This window comes from Narcine bancroftii, chromosome 3, assembly GCF_036971445.1.
Source record: "Narcine bancroftii isolate sNarBan1 chromosome 3, sNarBan1.hap1, whole genome shotgun sequence".
NCBI classification, from domain to species: Eukaryota; Metazoa; Chordata; class Chondrichthyes; order Torpediniformes; family Narcinidae; genus Narcine; species Narcine bancroftii.
In genome coordinates, this window is record NC_091471.1 from 347,093,790 (window position 1) to 347,119,559 (window position 25,770).

Consider the following 25,770-nt stretch of genomic DNA (forward strand, 5'->3'; position numbering starts at 1 on the left):
AAGGTCATTGGATTGTTGAAAGCCGGTTTTAAGAGAGGACAGAATTCCTAAAATAAAATTGAGCCCAAATCTAAATCCTGCAGTGTTTTTTTTTTAAGAAAGAGAAAGGTAGTTTAAATTTTTGAAAGTTTGATTGCAGAGGGATGCAGATCAAGCAATTATAGATGCACCTCTCTTTTCTCATGAATGCGATAATAATGTAGCTGAAAGCCAATTTTCCCAAATAAAGTCTAGGTGCAGCTTTCATTTTTGTATTTGCACTATGAAATAAAGGCCACATTTTTTTAACCCCTTGAAGGAAAGTTGACATCTTAATGTTACAGAAAGCGAAATGATCTATGCATCAAAAGCATTTCTTGAGCATAATACCTTTAAAAATCCTGGAGAAATGGATCCATTTTTAAGACAGTTTTCACATCAACTCTGAAGGATGATAATAGAATAATATACAAGAGTATGTGGTTTTTACACAGCAGCCAGAAGCTGTTTAATCCAGCTCCAAATTCAAGCAAGGATGTTAAATTGCCCAGGAGAGACATTCCAGTTTTAGTAACAAGCCTTACGCTTCCTCTGTGACCTGGAGTGACCCTACACATTTTTCTCTTGCAGCTAATGCCATCAATCAGCCATTAGTTAAACTGGATGCCAGTTATTCACTTGCAAAGATGGAGATCATTTTACACCAGGAGTTTATGTTTAAGGATTTTCTTTGAGAAATGACAGGATTGATTCACAAGTCAGGCACTGCAATTTGGTTTGAGCGATGGCCAAACCAAGAGTTGCCCAACAAACATTGAAAATATTCATTTTATTTGACAGGTTCCACAAACACACTAGATTAATACCAATATATGGTTTTGCACCTAGTCATTGTGACGATATCAACTTCCTCTTTTCAGTTGCAACAACCAATCTTCTCTTTCAAGTCTGACCAACTCTTTTTTTTTCCTAAACTATTATTTTACAAGAAAATTTATTCACTTGGTCTTGGTCAAAAATAATTTATAGCTGATCTTTGCAATCATTCAAATTTTGAATTCCATTCTCGGACAGTGACAAAAACCAGGACGTGCAAAACATACTTTCTGGCCAAATATCCACGGCAGACAGCTTGGAAGAGAATGATTATGTCAGTGATCTTCAGATCCCGTTCTTCCTCCAAATGTGCTAGAACTCCAGCACGAAAGAAGATTTTACTCTGGCCAATCCGGAATAAATTGGGGTCCAATTCCAAAGCATGAATCTGTTTCAAGTGAAAAGAAAAACATTGAACATATCCATCAATAAATACATTGCCAAATAGAGCACAATGCACGGAACAAGCCCTCATCCCACCGCATTCATGCCAACCATTTTCAGCAATTTCTTCTACCCTCCCACCTATATCCACATGACCTCTTGCCCATTAGCCTGTGCTCCTCCCCCTGCACCATTGTCGGGGAAAATCTCTTTTCCAGAATAACTCAGGCGGAGACTTTTATTTTGAGATATCACGGAGAGACTGTCCTGATCTACACCAGGATAGAACTCTGCCTTCTGTAGGCAGACAGCACATTTTTATACAGGAGAACAAACAACCCTTATCTTCCTTCTGCACATAAAGCACATTCCTAAGTATACTCGGCATGGGTCTGGTTCTACAACCAGCAGAAACTGGCTGGTTTCTTCGTTTACAAAGGAAATAGAAGTCCACACTTGCAACATTTCAACTGCATATACAATAAGATCAATTTTTTCTTCTACACCCATGATCCCCCCCCACCCCCCCACCCCCCCACTTCTCCTCCCGCCATTTTTTTTTATTCAGGAGACTGCTTTTGACTCGTACCTTGATGAAGGGTTCAGGCACAAAACATTACTTCCAAACTTTATTTCCAAAAATGCTGCATGGAACCTGGTGAGTCTCCCCTTCATATTTTGTGGATTATATTACAATGACAGTTCCTGAAGACTTCCCTGTTCTACTACACTAATCTAATCCCACTTTTCTCCTTGCATCCCATCAATTCTCCCTCAAGCTAAGGAAATCTAAAGGAATTTCAAATGTGCAAACAGTTTCTAGTACTGATGTTTAAGCCCCAGTTAAACTTTCTTGGCCAGTATCAAAATTCTCCAACGCTGACTTAAAGGAATTGCCTACCATTCGTTCACAGGCTTGTTTGCCATCCATGAAACCCTTTGGAATGGAGTTGGGGGTCAGGATCTCGTATCTGGAAAAGAAACAAACTGTTTACAAACCCACATTAAAACTTCCAAAAGATCCTTTCCATTCACTCGTGTTAACATGTTAATCATGAAATCTGTCAATTTGAAGTCGTTTCTTCTCTTTAAACAGTATAAAGTTGATGCCTCCACACACCTTTTGGACAACTCTTACATCGTTGCTTCAATGTGAACAGCTTTATTTACCAGGAACAAAATTCACATTAAGATTAAATTTAAAAGTGTTGGCTTCCATACACTGTTCCTGAAGTGTAGAAAGATCAGATTAAAATGTTTCTAAATTTAAGACCATTTTCCATTTCATACAAAAATACTTCCAACCCAATTTTGTAGAACATTGTGCAACGCATGGTTGTTAATAAATCCAGTCATATTGCTGGAGGCAAAACTTAGACCAATGTAAATGGAGCAGCAAGTTACATTTAATCTTCAGCTGGCTGAGAACTGAAATAGAAAACACAGACTAACAAGTCAATAACCATTTACGGATCAAATCAAGAATTTGCGCTTTATGACTTATCAGCAGATTTCTAAGGAAAAGCAAAATCTCAAACTTCTGTTGCTTTTCTCTTCATGGATCTGGTCAACTTGCTGCGCACTTCCAGCATTTGCTAGCATTACGTCATTCAATAATCCCATTTAGTTGGAATTTGGCAAGTCAGATGATTAAATTTATTGTAAATGTGTTTGCTCAGAGTTGGAAAAGAGCTCTCTTCAACCATTTAGCTCCAATATATCCTGCCACCTGCTTGCTCTCACCTATGAACAGCAGTTCATAGCTCCATCTACACTTGCTCAGCGTAAAACTAAAGACAATGCATCATAATTAAAATATATTGGACCCACATGATTTGACAGCTGTTTGGGAGAGATATTTTAAAAAGGTTAAATCTTGAAGAATTGAGTCAAGAATATTTGTGTTCCATTCAGTGACTCCTTTGACTGACACCATGTTAGAATTAAATCAGAACAAATTGATCAATGAATATGATACAACGCTTTCTGAACCAACAGGGTACAACACATACAAAATGACCTCTACAAGTCAAATTAAGGAAAATGTAGTCAGTAATGTTTTCTTCCTCCTAACACGTTACCTTTGTCTGAACTCCTGGAAGACAATTCTGTTTGGAAAACCTTGACGGCAGATTCTAATTCCCTCCAAAACGCCATTGCAACGTAACTGGTCGAGAACCAAATGAGGATCCAGCTTTCCAGCCTGTAGAGTACAAATCCATTTACATAAGCAATTTCCAGTTTGCATCATGTCAATAAATTTCCCTTCAAATATGGCACTAGGCAATCAGGTTACGTGCAGATTTAAAGAATAGTAAACATAGCAAGTTTTCTTTATAACTGCGTCAGTAATGTTTGGTGTTCGGAAGGTTAATACTAGCAGTCCCAAAGTTAGAAAAGAAGGCAACTGCTGCTTTAATGTTACGACGTAAAATGCCCCCAAAAGATGAAAAACAGATTAATCATAACACCGGACAACGAAGATTTTGCTCCCTGAACACTTTTGGGTGTATTTTTTTGCATTTTAGGCTGCTAATCATTAAATCACCTTAAAATTTTCCAAACAGGTACCTTTTCTTTTTAAACATGTAACCTATTTTTTGTGATCTCCAGTCATATTCTATGTCTACTTTAAGCTACAAAACCATGAAATGTAGCATGTCAATGAAAATTCATTTTCAACATTTGCACTTGGACGTCTTCCCCGCTGATCTTAGTGCAGTCAGTAACGAACAGGGTGAAAGGTTTCACCAGGAAAAGCGGCATCAGGGCAACTGAAATCCACCAATGCCGGCCGACTATAGTTTGGACGCTCACACAAGAGGTATTAAATGGTGAGGACAATTAAAAAAATCAATGGCCAAGCATTTTTAGGTCAGTTGAACTAACGCAATGTGTCATTATCATTATGCGATGAAACTTGCTAAATTCATGAAGAGTTCATGTTTCTCCAAATTCCGACGTGATGCAGCAAATCTGAAATTATCTTGGTGTTCAGCTTGAAGTTGTTCATCACCACCCCCTTTTGGGGTGTTGTCCAGTGTAATTGAACAGAAAAATTATGCCACATAATCCTCAATACTACCATGAATCTTTCAAATTTTATTTGGCCTTGTATTCTACTAACAGCACAATCAATTTTGTGCCAGTTTTGGAATTAAACGTAACATGCCCTTGTCTGGGATCTGTCAGCAAGTTATGTATTAGCACAACTCTCCACAAAGAAATGGTTATTAATGACTCTTAGAGTTCAAGCATGGAATAGGGGGAAGCCTAAACAGCATCATAAATTACTACTATATCTTTGTCAGTGAAGTCAGCAGGACATAATTCAAAGCTTCCATTGTAAGAAATTCCAAACTTTTATTCCTCAATTTTCTACGCCAGCATCTATTCTACACTTAAACTGAATACAATTAAAAATATTAGACAAAACAGCACCCTTTCCCTCGCAGATCCATGCCATCTGACAAACTTCCCATTTTCATTCAAACAAGAACATTTTCGACCACCAGGCTGCTCAAGCCAACCCTACTAGTTAACGTTTACAGCTGATTCTCCCCGGCCCACAACTCTTCTGTGACAGCGCCACATAGCCCTCAAACAATTCAAATACCTCCAGCTGGCCAACTAAGCACAGTGTCTGGGGTAGAGAATCCAATGATTCTCTAAACTCAGAAGTAATTCCTACACACATCAAATGTTGAAGTTACTGCTCCTTTGTAACTATATTTCTACAATTCAAAAGCATGGAGATTATGGTACGACTGTGTAGAGTCTTGTCACCATAATATTGGACACTGAGAGAGGCTGCAGAGGAGATGGGGCAGTGTGCTTCCTAGTACTTTTCAGGTATGAGGAGACACAGTTTTCCTTGGGGGAGAGAAGGCAAAGGTGTATAAAGTTATAAAGGGTGTACATAGGATGGGTGTGAGAAACGTTCCCTCATCACTCAGTCCAAAATCAGAGGTCATTCATTTAATTTGGGAAGCAAAAGGGTTTGAATAAAGGAAAATAACCCAGAGGGTGGTTGTAAACTGGAATACACTGCCTGCGGTGGAGGCAGGTACTCTCTCAATAATTCACTGGATGAGCACTTGAATTGCCATCTCTAGATCAAGTGCCGTTAAATTCAATTAGAGTACTCGTGTATTTAATATTGATACGGTGGGCTAAAGGGCACTTTCCTGTGCCTCTCCCACAATGCAACCATCTCAACATTTACTTGGACATGCTCCCTCAGGACTTCTAAGCTCTAAAGCATACAAACTAAATTTTAACATGTTCAGGATAGGGACCTCTTATCCCAGTAATTAACTTAAAGAATCTCAATGTTAGGACACTACAAATCCAATTATTCAAAATCCTCAATTATCAAAATTTTTTGGACCTGGAAGTGACATCCATTCAGCTCCAAAAAAAAAAAAAATTTTCCCCGGATAATTGAGGACTTCAGAAAAATCAGAAATCCTCATTCATCCGAAAAATTGAGGCCAACGTGACACCATTTCGCCTTCGAAAAATGTTGGATAAATGAGGATATCTGAAACAATCAGAAATCATTAGTTATCCAAATTTTTTTTGGAGTTGAACTGACATTACAGGTTGAAAAAGTTTTGAAATTTTGTAGAAACCTGAATAGAATTTTGAAGTTTTGGTGTTGGATTTACCTTAATTTGTTCATGCTGTTTTTTTGGTGAGAATTAAACATCGTTTCATGCTTTAAAAGGCTTCCCTTGTTTGTTGTTTAAACGCTGTTACAAGTGATTTGATGTTGCTTTTGGGCTTTTTCAAAAAATGACCAGTTATCTGAAAATTTTATTTATCCGAAATAGGCGTGGTCCCAACCGGTTCGGATAATTGGAGTTGTACTGTATATCATTAATGATGGGGATCAACCCATTCAGCGCCCTCCAGCGCGGTTCTCAGCCAGGTCCGGGCTGGGAGTATAAGTGCAGCCCAGCAGCCTGCAATAAACTAGTCTGCTCACTGAGCTCAACCCGTCTGGTTGTGTGTGTGTGTGTGTGTGTGTGTGTGTGTGTGTGTGTGTGTGTGTGTGTGTGTGTTATTGCAGGAGCAATGTAGCTGCCGCTACTGTACACTACTTTTATCCGCGGTAATAAGGGGTCGAATCTTACACGGTATTGACTATTACGTGAGTATAATATGGTAGCTTTTTCTTGCTTGATTATAGATTTTAATCAATAGATGTTCAGATAATTAGCCTATAGCTTCCCACATTTTGGCTTGCTCCCACCACGAACAAGGTCATCTCATTTGTGGTGTTCCACTCTGCCGAAACCTTCGGGAAAATAAAACTTTACATAATGAAAAGCTTTCGTTCTGCATTGGCCCGACAGAGACACCATTTCGCCTTGCTGGAAATGCACCTACCCTTTTCTCATGGTTGGGAATGATGCACCGAACAAAATTGGGGTTCGTGTTGCGAAGCGTTGCCATTAGTTTGGCCAAGGACTCCTTATACAACTGTCCCACTGTGCGGAACATGCCCTTCTTGGTCTTGTAAGCAGAACCAAAGGCAGTTTCGTTCATGCCAGCTACTTGATCCAAACCCACAATGCGGTCAACTGCAAAAATGTTTTAAAAAAAGTAACTGAAAATTCATGAATTGCAAAAGCAGAAAGACATTGAACTACCACATCAATAGAATAGCCAACAATTTCACTCTTTATGCTTGCACGAATAAAATCTTCTCTAATCTTTTCATAAACACAAGTTAAATATAATGAAAAATATGACAGGTGTCAATAGTAGCGAGTTAAATATAATCTCCAGAAACACAATGTTTCCAGTTTGATGACCCTTCATAAGATTTAAGGTTAATACCAGGGAATAGATGGGAATGGATGACAGAACATTTACCCAGCGGGTGGTTGCCATCTGGAACACACTGTCTTGTGGTGGAGACAGGAACTCTCACAATATTTAATTAACTGGATGAGCATTTGAATTGCCATCTGCAGACTAAGTGGTGGTGAATTCAATCAGAGTAGATATATATTTGACCGTTGGTGCTAACATGATGGGCTGAAAGGCACCTTTCTGTACTTAGGATAAAGAGATGAGAGGAAGTGAAAAAAATGGTGCTGCAAGGTGAAGGAGTTAGAAAAATATCTGTCTGGAAATGGTGCAAGATGGGATGTTACACTGAAGTTTCACAAAACACAAGTTAGAAAGTACACGTGCAAACTCTGGTTGTCACACTATCGGCTTTCACGGTTCTGCTGGAGAGAGTGCAGTGGAGGTTCATAAGGATGTTGCCTGAATTGGAGTACAGTAGTTATGGAGAGAGACTGGTTAGGTTGGGCTTGATTTTCTTCGAATGAAGGAGGCAGAGCAGTTATTAGTGGTATGCAAATTTCCAAGAATGAGAGAGGGGAGATAGAATAATTTTTCCATGGTAAGGGATTCACACACACAAGGTTTAAGATGAGAGAAATGAGTTTTAAAGGAGCTTTGAGGGGGAACATCTTATTTTAAACTGAGTGGTTGATGTTTAGAACTTGCTGATAAAATTGGGGCTGGAATCAGATACAAGCAATTCTTTAAGGCAGGCAGTTGAATCGGCAAGGCAAAGAAGACACACATCCAATGTGGGCAAAAGGGATTTGTGTCGATGGACAGGAAGGTTGGCATTGAATATGATGAGCTGAAGGACCCATTTCTGCGCTGTTGAACTATTATCATGAAAACAAACAAAATTGCTGTAAAATGCTAGAATCGTTGAGCTCTCCAGTGTGGAGATTTATTACTGATATCATCCAAATGAAGAGGCATCATTCATCAAGATTTCTTCAGCTTCACTGGGACAAATCTGAAACCCTGCAGAAAACTGAAGCCTGTTGGAATGATGTTTATTTAGGAAGTGACCAAAGAGAAAATGATTTTCCCAAGGAGGAAGTCACTCACATAGTCTTCTTAATAAGTAGATGTTGAATGTGGTACCCTTTATTACCTTTGCCCCAACTAAAGCATCATTTACTGCCAAGTGTTATCCTCACAGCCCATTTCTAATCCATATTTTAAGCATGCAGACAAATTGCCATATCCATTGCAAACTTTCAAACTCTTCTCTCAACTACAATTTGCCTCCACCAAAACATTATTCTCCCAATAAGCCTAATTGGACAACACCTGCCAAACAAGCACTTGTGACAGGGTTTTTTCTAAACTTAGGAGATCCTTCCACCTTAACCAAAGGTTCGCAATCATGTTTGTCCCATTTTCAATACTTGTTCCTTCTCCTGCCCAGAACCAAGTTCATTTAGCCCACCCCTCCAGCTTGCATGTTCTCCATGAATTCTACCACCAGACATCTTCACCTCTCAAAATTCCAGAAGGGTCTTTCCTTTCAGGTTATTCGACTTTACTCCTCCAATCCTATTTCTCTGTACTTTCATGTGGAATCACTTGCCATTTGTCCTTTTCTACCATCCACAGCATTAAGTACACCTCCCAGATGAAGCAGCAATCTCATGATACTTTCATTTCAGGATATTACATTCATTCCTTCTAATAATGGTCATAAACTGCACAAGTGCTTTGGGATATACCTCTGCTTAGTCCACATTTGCCCTTGAACTTCCTTTTGCCTGTCTCTAATTCTCATCCCAATCTAACGTTGGCCACCTACTCCAATCCATTGAACATCAAGGCAAGACCTCATCTGATTTCATCTTGTCCAGAAGGGTGTCGTGCCCAGGAATTCATCAATTTTATATTATTTCCAGATTTTAAAAATTTCCTTTGATAATTAAATAACATTTCTGCTTTATTCATCCAACCCTCAGACTAGACTTAATCCCATTTACCTTCTACACTGTGGTCCATCATCATGTCATTTAATCTTTTTTGCCTTTCACCCCATCACAAACCTGTTTTCTTCTATTCACCACATTAAAAATTGTTTCTCTTGAACTTTTCCAAATTCTGATGGAAAATCATTAAAATCATTCAGAACAAAGTCCAAAAAAGTGGCTGAAAATAAGAAATTGTGAAACAAAATCTCCAAAATCAGTCATTCTAAAATTAAAATTTACTTTGTTTGAAAACACAAAGTTTTACTTTTAATAACATTGAAATTTGTGTAAACACTCACACCACTTTCATTAGACAGTAATATTGAAAAAAATCTAATTATTAACCATCTTTCCATAACTCTGCCACAAACTTGTCCAATGATTGATGGAGAAGGGTTGCAACGTTGTCATTGAGTGGGTCCATGTTTTTCAGAAGCCATTCATCTGCCTTGTAATCCACCTGGTAGGGAAATAAAATGACAGATTACCTTTAAATACCAATACTTGTGACACATTGAAAAATACCATTGCAAAACATTTTTGTAGCTTTCTGGAAATTCTTGGGTTTTTTTTTTAAAGCCTCTTAAAAGGATAAATTTTCTTTCACCAACAATTGTTTTATCCGAGGGAAAAAATACATAACTGGTCAAATCCCTACAAGTGGACATAGCTAAATACCTAGTTTTAATATGCTAACTGATGCAGTATTTACCAGATGAACCACTCGTCAACACTGTAAACAATTAAATTCTTTTATTCATCAAACTGATTTGCATTGAATGTGTGAAAGGGGCTATTATGAAGCCAGTTCAAAGGCTAGCATGTGTGCGTCTGTGCAGGGATGGGTGTTTTCCCTTGGGAAATAAGTGGACCAAAGGATTTTGTGACACTCCTCTAACTTCATGGTCACAGGTGCTAATATTACATTTTTATTTCTGATTTAAACTGGTTTCATTCCTGGAATTCTCCAGTTGACAAAGTAGGATTGGTATGAATAATGGACCTAGAAGCCCCTTTCACTTGCAGGTGGTCCCAGGAATTAATGGCCAATCGGCCTGAAAAGGGACTAATGTGTGAAGTGACATAATCTCACACTGGGGATTGACGGCCTTGATCCTACTGCAATCCCTGGCATCTATAGACACCAGCGTTGCAATTAGGCAAGTTTAGAACGGGGAATTGCATTCTAAGACAGAGATGACCCAAGTATTTGCATGAGTGCAGGAAGGTGATGGAAAATTAAAATGAATGTATAAACTTTGCCGTGGCAAAGCTGCAGCAGGGGAGAGGGGAAATAAATAGCAATAACAGACTATTTTTAAACAGCGTAGGAAAGTTGGTAGTGCTATAAACGCACAATTTATAAAGAACATGGGAAAAAGCGATGGGGGATCTGCACTCTTAGAATGCCACATGGCAGAGAAACCCCTACATGAGTGCTCCATGCATGCAGCTGTGCATACAGCCCTTTCTCTGCTGCACAGCATTCTGGGAGGGCAGATCTGCCATCGTCTTTCCCCCACTATATTTATAAATTGTGCACGATAGCGGTAACAACTTTCCCACTCTGCATAAATTGTACGCTATAGCGCCACCAACATTCCCACACTGTATAAAGTGTGCACCATAGTGCCACCAACTTTCCCCACACTGTTTAAAAATGATCCGCTACTGCTATTTATTGCTAGCACTTCCCAACAACAGCACAACTACATTAGGGGCTGAAGGGCTCAAACTGTGCTGTACATAAAGCTTAATTGTTATAATTAATTTTGTTCAAATATAAAATCATAATATATTGATTAGGATTTAGGGTAGGCCCACCATCGCTTGGTGCATCAGACATCACTGATAGAAGGGATGGCTCCTTGTGGGTGTGATTGCGTGCAGTGTCCCAGTTAAGAGTGGTCAAGTGTGAACAGCAAAAACGCCATTCCTATCCCGGGGCACTGAATGGCCGATTTAGTGGGACACAAATGTAAAAGGGGATAAAGGTTCAGTGAGGCACTCAGTTCAGAGTATTTAGGGAACAGAATTTAAGCTGACAATACCCCAAGCCAAAAAAAAAATTGTGAAAATTAATGGAAATCTACAGATCGATTAAGAATCTGAAAAACAACTCCTTTTAAGGGAAAGTCAAGTGTGTTGAGAATTGTATAAAAAAACCTCCTTTATAATTGACTCATTGGGATTAGTATGAAAGAATGAACAAAGGGCACAATTTCAACCCAAGGCAAAGCCAGATAATATTGTTCATTTCTCAGGATGATTAATGCCAAAAATATCCAGTGGGTCAAAATAGGCTAACAAATTCTATTTAGGTAAGTTGGTACATCATCCAAATTTGGAATCTAGTGAAGTCACTATGGTAAGAACATACCTAGATATGCACATCAGCTTCAAGTTGGTTTTCTGACCCAAGTATCTATTTCAGGGTTTCAGTTATTGTTACCAATTTATATTCTAAATATTTAGCATTCCATTGAGTGGACATACCTTGCCAGCGTAATGAATAATACAGAAGTCAGCTTTATCTTTGAGTTGTCTTGGCTTTTGGAATTTTGAATGAGTACCTTGTTCTTGGCTCAGTTTTTCAACAAATGTCTTATCAGTAGCCTTTGGAAACCAGCATTCCTCATCCAACAGAGCCAACACACCAGGAGGATTTGCCTGACAAAACAAGTAAACATCTCAGATTTTAAGTTTATGTTCAATATTCTTCAAAACACTAGTAAAGTTTAATTTTTCCCCCCCCCCCCAGGTTAGAACTTTTTAAATAATGCCTTCATCTTTTAAAACCCTCTCCAGATGTGTTTAATTTATTTGGATGTCTTAGAAAAATTTACAGATAATGGCATCCAAAAATGAACAAGATTACTTCTCTACTGAGAAATTTAAGGGTGGTGTTCTGATTTCTGGTTTGGCTTAAGGGTATACATTAATTTGAAGTTGGAGCATGCACGAAGTGTGGAAAGAACGATACACACACCAGGAGTTGAAGTCAAAGACTGATTTATTGGACTGGCAGCTCTGCTGGTATTTTCTCCCTGCTGCTGACGACAGGAGAAAAGTCACGGCAGCGCCGATCTCTGATTGGACTGTATTCCTGCCATTGCTCGTCATTTCCCGCCCTGCAGTCACCTACCTTGGATGAAGTTCGATGCCCCCCCCCCGGTGGGGTCTGCATGATCGCCGCGTTCGCCGGCCAATTTCTGTACTGGGTTGAGGAGTCCCAGTTAGCAGACTACTAAGTCCTGAATATTTAGTATTCTGATGTGTGGAGGAAATATATTTGGAGGGGGGCACAGGGCAATTTCCAAATAATAGACCAGACCCTGACTTTTTGCCCATCTTCACAGGTTTGACTAGAATTGCAACTGAGGTTCCTTATTTATATTCTTTTCTCCCTACTGTCTAAGGATTCTTCATCTCTTTTTGATGACAGGTTCATCAAAATATTTTTGCTTGCTGTCGCCTCGTCCATTTATCCCCAAATGAGAGATCATTTGAAAATTACAGCTCTTTCTACAGTAATGATGGTAGTATTTGCAAAACTCAGAATTCTTATACTTACAGGTCTTTCAATGAGGTCAATGCACGGCTGCAGATCCAGACCAAAGTCAATGAAGTTCCACTCAATGCCCTCCCGCTGGTATTCTTCTTGCTCCAAGATAAACATGGTGTGGTTAAACAGTTGCTGCAGCTTCTCATTGGTATAGTTGATGCACAGCTGCTCAAAGGAGTTCAACTGTAATTAAAAGTAGCATTTTTATTGTTTGTTCAAACAGCATGCAAAGTCTGAATATTGATACAGAAAAAATAAGCAGGAAGAGTTTCAAAAGCCCTGTCGGCACCTTCCACCAACCATTACAGCACAGAAACAGGCCAGTTCAGCCCTTCTAGCCCATGCTGAACATCTTCTCCCACCTAGTCCCATTGACCTGCACAAGGCCCATAACGCTCCACACCTCTCTCAACCATGTACCTATGAAACTTTTCCTTAAATATTAAAATCGAGACCGTATCTACCACTTTGGCCAGGAGGTTATTACACACTCCCACCATTCTCTGAATGAAGAAGTTCCCCTTTCAATCTCAATCCATGTCCTCTTGTTTGAATCTTCCCCCACTCTCAATGGAAAAAGCCTGTCAACACTGACTATCTGTCCCCCTCATAATTTTAAATACCTCTATCAAATCTTCAATGCTCCAGGAAATAAAGTCCCAGACTGCTCAATCTTTTCCTGTAACTCAAACCCTGAACTCCAGGCAACATTCTTGTAAATCTCCTCTGCACTCTCTCTATTCTGTTTATATCCTTCCTATAATTTGGTGACCAAAACTGTACACAATATTCCAAATTTGGCCTCATCAATGCCCTATACAACTTCAACATGACATCCCAACTCCTGCATTCAATATTCTGATTTATGAAGCCCAACATACCAAATGTTTTCTTCATCCCCCTGTCTACATGTGACTCAACTTACAGGGAATTATGTACCAGAATTCCTAATTCCCTTTGTTCTACTGCATTCATTAATAGTCTACCATTTAACGTGTATGACCTTTACTAATTAGTCCTAAAATGTAGCACCTCATATTTATCAGTACTAAACTCCATCTGCCATCTTTCAGCCCACTCTTTAATTCTCCTATATCCCACTCCAAGCTTTGATAACCTTCTTCACTGTCCACACACCACCATTCTTCACATCATCTGCATTCTTACCAATCCAATTTACCACCCTATTATCTAGATCATTAATATATATAACAAATTGCAATGCACCCAATACCAATCCCCGAGGCACTCCACTAGTCACCAGCCTCCAATTTGACAAACAATTTTCCACCACTACTCTCTGGCATCTCCCATCCAATCATTGTTGAATCTATTTCACTGCTTCAACATTAATACCTAATGCTTGAACCTTCCTGACTAACCTCTTATGCGGAACATTGTCTACGGCCATATTAAGGTCCATATAGACAACATCCACAGCCTTCCCCACGTTCACCTTCTTAGTATCGCCTCGAAAAACACTATGATTTGTTAAACATGATCTACCACGTACAAAACTGTGTTGACTACTCCTAATCAATCCCTGTATTTCCAAATAATTGTATATACCATCCTGAAAACATTCACCCTTCTAGAATTCAGTGGGATCAGAGCAAGGTAAGGAATAGAAAGATTTAAACATTTTAGAAAAATCAGATATTTTGGAAACAAAATGCATTTTCTTTTTGCAAAATTTATTTTTCACATTGATATTTTGAGTAAATCTGGTCCCCAGTAAATAAAATCACTTAATTTTTTTTATATATCAATATTTAATGCTGACATTAGCATTTAATTTGAAAAAAAAAATTGGAACTCTGCACAAGTCACCATTAAACAGATTCTGACCCGATTGGAAAGATGACAAAATGTGAAACATTAATAATGGTGCTACAAGATCATGAGAGGGTTGTAGTAAAATTAGGCCCATTTCACCATTCGAATCATGGCTGAAGTATTTTTCCTCTCAACCACATATCCCTACTCTCATCCCAAACCCAGAATATTCAAATTTAAAGAGACTCAAAACCTACTGGAATCTTGAGCAGACAGGTTCCAACATATTTGTCCACTTCCTGCTGAGTTCCTTCAGCAATTCTGTCTGACTTTTTCTACCTCATTCCTGAGTGGTTTCTCCCTCTACCTGTCTCTCCACCTCCCACACCTTCCATCACCGCAGGCACATCCCCAGCTTCTTTCCCACTTTATATGCAAGTTCGCCCATTCAATCTTGGTCTTGATCAAGGGTTCAGACCCAAAATGTTGACTATTTCTACCCATGGATGCTGTCTGACCTGTTGAACTACTCTGGCAATTTCTTACTCAATATTCAAATTCATCACTTCCCAGTCAGGCCCAAATATTCATTTCCTTCCATCTCCTTTTTGCACTCTTGCCCACTTCTTGTGTTTTCCTCTAGCTCAAAGCCAAGCCATGTAGATCTCAACGTCAACAACTTGTCTGCAAACCCAAATCGAGGTGTAACTGTCTGAAAATCAGTCGAGTTTCATACTTGGTTACTCTCTTGCAACTTTATTGGGAAACAAGTGAAGGAAGCGATAAGATGTAATACAATCAAGCTTTACTTACTTCGAAGATTTCAAAACCAGCAATATCCAATATGCCAATGAAAGAAGCTCCCTGGCGCTTTGTCCTATCCAAAGCTTTGTTGATGCGATGGACAAGCCAACGGAACAGGCGCTCATAAGTCGCCTTTGCTAATGCTTCGATTGCAAAGTCAGCCTTGAATCAACAACAATTTTATTTTAAACAAAGATCAAACCAAAGGAGGAGCTTCAATTCACTTGCATTTCCACAAGCCACAACTATACCTGCTCTTTGGTCTGCGCTTTCTGAACATAGTCTCGGCCAACTTTGATGCGTGGGGTGAGTATAGCACGAGTGAACTCCATTACATTCATTCCCAGCAGGTGACAGAGTTTCTGAGCAGCTTAAGAGGACATTCATTAATCCATACTGTACTTGAAATAAGTGATCAATATATTCCATGCAAGTCCAAACACATATTTCTTTCACGCTGTCAACAATTTTTGTGTACCGCTGTGATGAATAATTTTTGGAATTGATTAGGAATAAATTCTCACCGACTTGTTAGCTCTGAATATAGAAGGCAAACCACTGAAAGTAGAAATACTTCAAACACAAGAGCACAGCATTAAACAAACAGGCCAATTTATTCATAAACCAACAACCAGGATCCTGATGCTATCAAAACTGAATCGACGATAATTATGCTCCATATTCACATCGCACCATTTCAACCCTTGCCCCCAATCTGATATTCTGCTCTCATTTAATATCATACTGGTAGCTGTTGCCTTCTGATACCCAGCTAACAAGTTTTATTGTGTTTATGCTTGAGCAAAAAGCAAGGTGTATTCAGGAAAAATTCCTTCATGGAGAAAGTCATTAAATCATAGAACGCTGTCAGAAAAATAACAGGAGGCAGAGATCACTGCACTTCAAAAAAACAAATTGTACAAACATAAGAAACAAAGGAAGGAGCAAGACCAGGGCAAAGATGGTTTTGGATTCTTCAGGGAAGAACTGGTAGACACTAGGGGCCAGTGATAACCTCCAGTGCTGCAAATCTCCATGCAGAAATCGGAATACAACAATTTAAACTATTCATTGCACGGGTATTTGTCACTTTATGCCCAAGAACCCTTCCGCTTTCATTCACTCCAAGATGGGTCTTCATTAAGTTTGTGGTTTACTCCATAATTGAAAAGATTTTGAATCAAATTCATATATATTCCCTACTTTTATACACAAATTCAATTCCAATGCAAGTATCCAATGGAGAAATGAGGTTGTTTGATCTTTAAACTGATGTGTTATTTAACTCATCCAAGATGGCGCCATGGAATCTCAGTGGGCTTCATTATCTTTTGGCTAGAAGAAGAAAGGAGGCCAAGGCTAGAATATTAAGTGTTTATAGAGAGCATAGGATGGCCACAGGAACCGTTTCCTACCAATAAATTTAGACCCATGAGGAAATTTTTTTTACTGTACACAAAATGCAGCAAATAGCTTAGCAACCATGTGTTGGAAATGATGATGATGAGAATCTCCACAAACCGATGAAATAACTTACCAGTGTTGTCTGGCATTGATGCTTGATCCGTGTTCCTTTCTTTTTTGAACACAATATTACCAAACTGCAGTACTGATGAGGCCACCTTTAGCATTGCTGTGATAAAACATCAGACTAATTAATGGAATGGGACTTTTCAATCATCAAATACCAGCCTCCAGAAAATCATAGATCTTTCAAAGAATGACCAGATGTTTGTCATCTAATATTGACACATTTCTCACAAACCCAAGGGTTGACCTTCCCCACCAATCATGTCTGCTTTAACAAGGGGGAAAAAGTTGTGATGTAGGCAAGGCAGTGCAGCTTGGATTTTACTAATGGGGCAGAGCAATCTTAGATTTAAGACTTGGAATGCAAGTTGGGCAGGGCCAAGTCAACCATCAAACTGGTTAATGCTATTTGCAATAAAGCAAAAGCATTTGGCACTTAATTCTATCACCTCAGAATCAGAATTTATTTCCATAAACATGCACTTTGAAATTTGTTGTTTTGGGGTAGCAATACAGGAGCAAAAATTGCTGTAAATTAAATTTAAAAATATATAAAATAGTGCAAAAGAAGAGATTAGTGAGGTTCAATGTCCACTCAGAAATCTGAAGGCAGAGGAGAAGAAGCTGATTTTGTACTGCTGGATGTGAGTTTTCAGGCTCCTGTACCTCCTTTCTGATGGAAGCAGTGAGAAGAAGGCATGGTCTGGGTGGTGAGGGTTCATGATGATTGAGGTTGCTTTATGAATAAAATGAAAAGAGAAAAAGTGCCCCTGAAATTTAAATATTGGAAGTCTACATTATATTAAGCCACGTGTGCATCCAGTCAAGACTTGGCAGAAATTACTATTTCACCATGCTGGGTCATCACAGTTAAAATCAAGATGTCTAGCCATCCAAAGATAACAGGCATGCAGTTCTTGATACACAAGCATTTGAAACCTCAAGCAAAAAAAAATGAAGAGAATGCAAGTGACAAAATGCAGAAAATATTTGAGTATTCTTCACATGAATAAGTATTCAACTGGGAGGCAAACATGGCCAATTCTACCACAGCTCATTCCAGACAAACAATCTTATACACTCAGAATTGTCTGGCACTATTACTTCCTGACTGAGATACCAAAGAGTAACTTTTAGCACAATGTAACCTTGGGCACAATACTGTTAATCATGAACCAAAAGGAGAAACTGCATATTTAATCTTTTTTTAAAATTTCCCCCTAATGTAATGATTGCTTTCCTACTGACTGGAATCTAAAACTATACCAGGAGTTATTGAATTGAACAGATTAATGGTCTACTGGTTGCTTGCCACTGCAATTCCTATTTTTAAAAAAAATCCCCATCTATACTACTGTGCAGTGTTGATTTAGGGGTTTAAAAAAGTGAACACAGTGGAACAAACATCACAATCATCTAAAATGCAGGAACGCAATTCTGGAGAAATCCAAGAACAATACTATACTTTAAAAAAACCCAAAGTGGAAACAGTCTGGTCAGCCAACCTGGGCCAAGGGGAAAACAATCAACCTTTCAGATCAATGCTGCTGACCTGCTAAGTATTTCCCACATCGTCTTTGGGAATAAATTATAATATCAGTCAATTAGATTAAATAAAAACACTTTTAAAATAAATTTTAAATCTATTTAGCTTGCAGGAGAAAAAGAATTCCACTTTTAATATGTGTTCAATTAGTTAATATTCCTCGATACCTAATTTACGTACAATGTACTGAAAAATTCACGTCTTTGAACAAGGCATAACTGAAAACAATGAAATACTGAGCTAGGAGAGGATAAAAAGATTTGTCAAGTTTGTGAGTAAAACAGAAATTTGCATCTATATTAATTTAAAGCATATTCAATTTATGGACAAATTATTTCTCTAAAATTGTAAACACAATATACCCAATGACGTTAAGAAAATTACCTTCATCTTAGCTATCAAGATTTCTAATTTTAAGAATAATTAACATGCCAAATTATAGTCATATTTCCTGTGATGACAGCAAATGGATCATGAAGTCCACCATAATTTTATCGTTGAATGTTTGCACATACGGTCGTTGGAGAGATGTCAGACTTAAAACACCAATCTCCATGGACATGCTCATGTCAATTGTTTCTAACTTATTCATACAGGATCCTGGTAATTGCAACTAGCAATTATTAAATCTACGCAAACTGAAGGCTGTTTGAAAATAATCTCACGAGGTTCCATTATAAATATATTCTCCATTTGTTGACCATTCATTCTATTTTATATCCCATTTTATATAAAAAAATACTCATTTAAAAATCATTCAATTTTCATTCTTTCTCACTGCACAGCCACTATAAAATAATATTTGACGTGCACAAGGAGTAGGTACAAATAATGCAGTCAGCAAATCTTACACATGATTTCCTCATGGGAGAAACCCATGATGTGCATAGCCTCCATGGTTTCTTGGAAGTTATCCTTCTCTTGTTGTCCTGGGATGGGAACGTATCCATTGGATAGGAATCGGTAGTTATTGAATCCTTCGAGCAGTAAATCCGCTGAATGCAAAAGTAATTTTAACAAAATACAAATAACTACTTGCAAACCAAGGCAGCATATGAAAGGGAAATGTCAGATCTTACCTAGAGAGCTTTTAAATGTAGATGATACATTATTTAAAACAATAGGAAAATGAAACTGTTAATGCTGGCTATTTAAACAAAAGGCTCCCTTCAAATATTCAATCCACCCTCATTTTAGAACGACTCCAGTGCAACCAATGGCTGCATAGTGATTCCAAAAATGGTCAACATTGCAGTACATTAACAGATTAAAAGTAAACATTCATTTGACCAGAGTTTACTTAGCCAATGCGCATTGCAGCAAAGATCAATGGGTGATCAGAGGAAATCTGAGGCATTGAAAGATCATTCAGGCATACATTTCAGTTAGACTCAGAAGCAGCAGTATGGATTAATCCCTTCTCTCACTCCTGGCCAAAGCTCTTCAAACCGGAGACAGGTCTTTAAGTCCAGTGTGGTGAGGTTGTGCCTCCAGGTTTCCAAATACATTCATTCCATGTACATCTTACTCTCACCATTACCCCTTTTTCCTCAACTCTCCCTCAAATTTACACAAACTCACATTCCTGCCCTATTGCAGCTTTAAGGGAAGTGTGTCCCTTTCCCTCTGCATCTCACTTTTTTTCTCCATTATAATCTCCCTCCAGTCATTTTTCTTCATGAGGGGAAACTTAGGCAGATCACACCTTGCATGTGGCTTCACACACAGCACAGAACATCTTACCGAGTTTTATTTTGACCCGATGAAGGTGGTTGATGGAGGGATGGCAGCGGATGTAGTCTATGTGGACTTCAGAAAGGCATTTGACAAGTTCCCTCTTGGTAGACTGATCCAGAAGGTAAAGTGAATTGACAGCTTGGATTCTGAATTGGCTGGCCCATTAAAGACAGTGAGGTAGTGGTGGGAGGGTTTTATTCTGGCTGGAGGTCTATGAACAATGGCTTTCCACAGTTATATTGTTGGGATCCTTGTCTGACTTGGATATATAAAAAAATAGATGGCTGGGGTGGCAGGTTTGCAGATGACAAAAAAATGCTAAAGTCGCGAATAGCATAGAAGGGTATCAAAAAATACAATAGGACAGAGATCAATAGCAGATATAGGCAGAGAAATGGCAGATGGAGTTGAATTCAGATTGACGAGGTGCTACTTTTAGGAGGTCAAATGAAGAGGGAAAGTATAATTAGCGGCAGGACTTGATAGCAATAATGTACAAAGGAATTTAGGGGTTAAGGACCATAGTTCATTGAAAGCAGCTGAGTCTGCTTGCCTACATTGGTTGGGGGGGGGGTCACCGAGCTCAAGCAAAGGGAAATCATTTTGTAGCTATCTTGTTGAAACTTTGGTAGGGCTACACATGGACTGTTGTGTGCGATTCTGGTCCCCCATCAAAGGATGTGAAGGCTTTGGAACCAGGATGTTGCTTGGATTAGAGGGTAGAAAGTATAAGAGATTGGACAAATTTTATCCGGCACACAGGATGCCAAGGGGAGATGACATAGAACATTATAAATTTGAGGCAAAAGGATAGCACAGTCAGAATCCTTTTTTTCCCCATGTACCGGAGGAGACATGTTTAAAGTGATGGGGAGGGAGATGCGTCGGCCAAGAGTTGTTTTAAACACAGAATGGTAGATGCCTGGAACAGCTGGAAGGAGTAGTGGTGGAAGTTAATATGACAGTAGCACTTAAAAGGCTTCTGGACAAACATGAATGGGCAGGGAATGGAGAGATACGTCACATGCAAGTAGCAGAGTTTTAGTTTAATTTGGGTATCATGCTTCGCACAGACATAGTGGGGTAAAGGACCCATTTCTGTGCTGAACAGACCCACGTTCTAAACTAATGGGCTGCTGGCAACTCAAGGTCAAAGGGCTCACACCAGGCTCCTGGAGACTGGCTCTCGAGAACCAGGATTCAAGAGGGTGCTGAGGGAAGGAAGGGTTCCCAAAGGACCCTGGGTGCTGAATGCTTCCTCCTAGTGATGAGGGTGTGGATCTGGGCTCGGGTTAGTTTGAACTGCAGTTTGTGTGACTTCAGCGGCAGTGAAGACAAATCCATGGACTCTTGGTGAGTCGGGGGGGAAAACGAATATTTTGCTTCTCTTTTTTTTACTGCAAAGGGCACCAGGCAATGCTAATGGCAAATATCTGTATGGCAGACAGTAGGTAGTTTTGTGTAATATTACATTTCTGTTTTATTATATGACAGCAAATAGTATGTGATCAAATGTAGTCCTAATCTTATTAAAATACTCCCATCTTTTCAAGATGCTCAAAAATATCTTCTGCTCTTTCCAGTGTAAATTCTTCCTCTGCAATGCAGGCAGAACACTTAATACTCTAGCCATGGTCAACACTTTAATGGAGCTCCAACATTTAGATACCAGCTCTTCTATTCAACACCTCAGGCAATGAAATAACACTTACACCATCCAAAGTGATAAATTAAAATAGCTGGACATGCACTCCAGAATCCCTGTTCATCCTATCATTAGTCTTTTGCCGCTTTCTTGTTTGCCCTTCAAAAACCTCATTTTACCAAATCTCATTGATAATATTTTGACCACATGGCTAATTCCTCATAACATAGCAATTCTGGTGTCATTAACACCCAATTGATTGAAAAGTTGTGCAAATCCCCTCTTCATGCAGCAGTATCCCCTTAACTTAGCGTTTCTCAACCTTTTTATCCTTGTGGAACCTTTGAAATAGTTTTCATGTCTCAGGGAACCCCTGCATAAAAATTATTATATACCATTGTTAATATCTATCTCTTTTATATTTTTAATTGCAGTTCACGTGGTAAACATTATATATTTTTGGATAACTAGTTTAAGGAAAAAATGACCCCTTTTTGTCAAATTTATTGGCAATGCAAAAAAAAAATCATACTGCTCATTTATGAGACCTCACACTGAGGTCTTCATTTTTAATGATACAAGAGGTTGAAGCCTTTATTATAATAACCAATGGTTTTCCAACAATATACCGTCTGTGCAGAGTAAAATTACGAATATAAAATTAAACAAAAATTACACAAAAATGCACAAGCCCATTTATCACTGTTTCTCGCGGAACCCCTAGCAACCTCTTGGGGAACCCTAGGGTTCTGGGGAACCCTGGTTGAGAAACACTGCCTTAACTACATTAAAGTTAACAAGGCTAACAGGAGCTGGTACAGCAGGGAGAGAAGTAAACCAAGCCTCTGTGGTGCTTCAACCCAGTGAGCAACTGGAGGGACAAACTGATAGATGAAGAAAATACAAGCTTAAAAAGTGATCCTACTGCACCCATTAATTCTATTAGAATATCAATTTAACTGCAGTGAAAGAATTGGAAAACGATTCAGAATCAGGTTTTATTGTTTTGCAGCAGCAGGATTGTGCAAAATTGCTATAAAATGCAACATTTAAAAATAAATAATTAGCGCACAGAGAGAAAAAAGTGAGGTGGAGCCTAGAGGTTAATTGTCAGTTCAGAGATCTGATGGCGGAAGGGAAAAGCTGTTTTTTCTGGTAAAGTTGGGTGTGCATCCTCGGGCACTAGGTGGTGAGGGTCCTTGATGATAAAGGCTACTTTGTTGAGACACCGCCTCTTAAAAAGATCCTTAATGATGTAAAGGCTGATGTCCATGATGGGGCAGGTTGATGTTGTAACCCCCTGTAGCCTTTTCTGTCTTGCACATTCACTTAACATTTAAACTATCAGTCAATGCCTACAGTGCCCTCCATAATGCTTGGGACAAAGACACATTTTCCCTTCATTTGCCCCTGTGCTCCAGTTTTAAATTTATAATCAAACAACTCACATGGAGCTAAAGTGCACATCCCAGATCTTATTCAAGGTTATTTGTATGCATTTTGGTTTGACCACGTAGAAATGGCAGCAGTTTATGTATAGTTCTCCCATTTCAGGACACCATAATGTTTGGGACATTTTGTGATTACTCAGGTATGTTTAATTGCTTCATTGGTGCAGGTATAAGAGAGTTAGGCTTGATTCTAAGCTTATGATCTCCTTCGGAGTCTGCATTTGCCATTTTACAACACAGGGACTAGAGTTGTGCCAATGTATGTCAAAGAAGCCATTATGAGGCTGAAAAACATGAATAAAACACAAAGAGACATCGCCCAAACCTTTACGATGACCAAAATAAACTGTTTGGAACATCATTAAGAAGAAAGAGCGTACTGGTGAGCTCAGTAATAGCAAAGGGACTGGTAGTTCAAGGAAGTCCTGCACTGCTGATGAGAGAATAATTCTCATCATTAGTGAAGAAAAATCTCAACGCATATCCAACCGATCAGAAACACTCTTCAGGACGAAGATGTGGAATGTCAATGACTACTCTCTGCAGCAGATGCCATAAACCGAAATACAGAGCCTATGCTGCAAGAGGCTTTGGATCTTGGCTGTTCCTTTCTGCCTTCACACTTTGCTCTTGACATCACTCTGATGCAGGTTAACCTTGATCTCATCTGTCCATAAAGACCTTTTTCCAGAATTCTTTTTGGTAATCTGGCCGTCCTTTCTGTTGCTAACTAACGATTTGCATCTAGCAGTGTAGCTTCTGTATTTCCTTTCATGAATTCTTTGACATATCCACACCTGCCTCCTGAAGAGTGTTTCTGCTGTTAATGAAGAAAAATCCTCAAAATTGTATTATGATAGGAAGTCTTCCGTCATCAGCAATGGAGGTCTTCCATGGAATGCCAGTCCCCTTGCTATTACCAAGCTCTTTCTTCTTAAGAACATTCCAAACTGTTGATTTTGGTCATCCTAAGATTTGGGTGATGTCTCTCACCGTTTTATTCTTTTTCTTTTTAGCCTCATAATGGCTTCTTTGATATTCATTGGCACAACTCTGGTCCTCACGTTGAAAAATGCAAGGACAGACTCCAAAAGAGATCAAAAGCTTTGAAGCAAGCTTAGCTCTTATACCTGCACCAATGAAGCATTTAAACATACCCAAGTAATCACAATCACCGGTGCAGCCAAATGCCCCAAATATCATGGTGCCCTTAAATGAGGGGACTATGTATAAAAAGTGCTGCAATTTCTACATGGTCAAACCAAAATGTAAACAAATAACTGAATAAAATGTGGAATGTGCACTTCAATTACATGTGAATTGTTTGATTACAAATTTATAAACTGTGGAGCACATTGGAAAATAAAGGAAAAAAAGTGCCTTTGTCCCAAACATTATCGAGGCCACTGTAAGTGTTCCAATTCTCTCAAAGCAGCCAACATGTTTGCATGATATAAAAAGTTAAGCCCTGGTGCTTCCCATGTTGTTCAGGAAATTTTGTGCAAATCGACAATTCTAATTTTAGAAAAGATTGAAAAAAATTTCAATTTATGTATTTGTACTTCCGAAACCAAAGCTTTAACTGAAGTCAAGATGTATCCCAGATATCACACTGCCGATGAAATTTGGAAATTGTCAGTTAATGTTATTGAACCATGCTTGACCTCACTTTTTAACCAGAAGAAGAGCAGCTCAGTATTTAAACTCTTCCGTGGCCAAGTTGATTTCCTACATTTGACAAATTTTGCTAAGACTAGTTTTGATGAATGAGTTGGCGAAGGATGGAAAATGGTGGTTCTTGGGTGGGAAAAGAATACACTTAACATGATTCATTGCAAAATTTACTTACATTTAAGATGTTCTCCTGCTCCACAAAGTAGTTGATAGAAAATGTGGAATGTTCTTTCTTCCTTTGCCTGGCGTATTGCACGAGATTTTTCCAGAAGATCTTTTGAGAGTCAAGTCTAATCACCAAGTGATTTAAAATTACTAAGACCTTTCGATTACTTAATCCCTTCAAAATGCAGATATTTCTGTAGCAGTCGATATTTCTTGTGCTCAGAAAAGAGCAATTTACTCAACTTTATCCAAACAGTTTTGAATAAAGAACATTTACCAACATAAATCAATAGGGGCAGCGCTGTTGCGGAGTGGTTAGCGCAAAGCTGCTAAAGTTTAGTGACCCGGATTCGAATCGGGTACTGTCTGTAAGGAGTTTGTACATTCTCCCCATGTCTGCATGGGTTTCCTACAAGTGCTTCAGTTTGCTCCTAACGTTCAAAGGTTGTAGGTTAATTGAATGGCACAGGCTCTGAAGGACCTGTTACTGAGCGGTGTACTTTTAAAAATAAACTTTGTACCTTGGAGGTTGCATTTCCAAATCACAAGCAAAACTTGTTGAGGATGTCATGAAGAAGAATAGCACAATTTGAGCTTCAGATGTATTCATGAAAGAATACCTCCATTTATTTTGTAACGCACCATTACAGTGTCCCTGAAAAGGGATCAATGAAGAGGATACAGGTCTCGATGTTGGCTCCCACAATATAACCGGTGACATCAAAATTAATTCGGATGAATTTTCCCTGCAAGAGAAAAAGATAAGTTCAGCAACTTTATTAGGTCTTACTAATTTTGTCGGTCATATCACTTACCCC

At 38.8% G+C, this 25,770-nt stretch overlaps 1 protein-coding gene across 4 annotated transcripts in view; it reads right to left on the minus strand.

Annotated features, from left to right (window-relative positions):
- Positions 1 to 25,770, minus strand: part of LOC138759353 (myosin-10) — a 141,262-nt gene that overhangs the window by 34,664 nt on the left and 80,828 nt on the right. For all 4 annotated transcript variants that reach the window (XM_069929580.1, XM_069929579.1, XM_069929578.1 and 1 more), the window contains 13 exons: positions 25,635 to 25,698; positions 24,963 to 25,061; positions 19,132 to 19,275; positions 16,742 to 16,837; positions 15,456 to 15,574; positions 15,214 to 15,366; positions 12,634 to 12,807; positions 11,556 to 11,729; positions 9,405 to 9,519; positions 6,634 to 6,827; positions 3,321 to 3,442; positions 2,141 to 2,210; positions 1,083 to 1,243 (listed from right to left, as the gene is read on the minus strand). In XM_069929580.1, the coding sequence (XP_069785681.1) occupies positions 1,083 to 1,243; positions 2,141 to 2,210; positions 3,321 to 3,442; positions 6,634 to 6,827; positions 9,405 to 9,519; positions 11,556 to 11,729; positions 12,634 to 12,807; positions 15,214 to 15,366; positions 15,456 to 15,574; positions 16,742 to 16,837; positions 19,132 to 19,275; positions 24,963 to 25,061; positions 25,635 to 25,698 (1,685 nt within the window). The remainder of the gene's footprint in view (positions 1 to 1,082; positions 1,244 to 2,140; positions 2,211 to 3,320; positions 3,443 to 6,633; positions 6,828 to 9,404; positions 9,520 to 11,555; positions 11,730 to 12,633; positions 12,808 to 15,213; positions 15,367 to 15,455; positions 15,575 to 16,741; positions 16,838 to 19,131; positions 19,276 to 24,962; positions 25,062 to 25,634; positions 25,699 to 25,770) is intronic.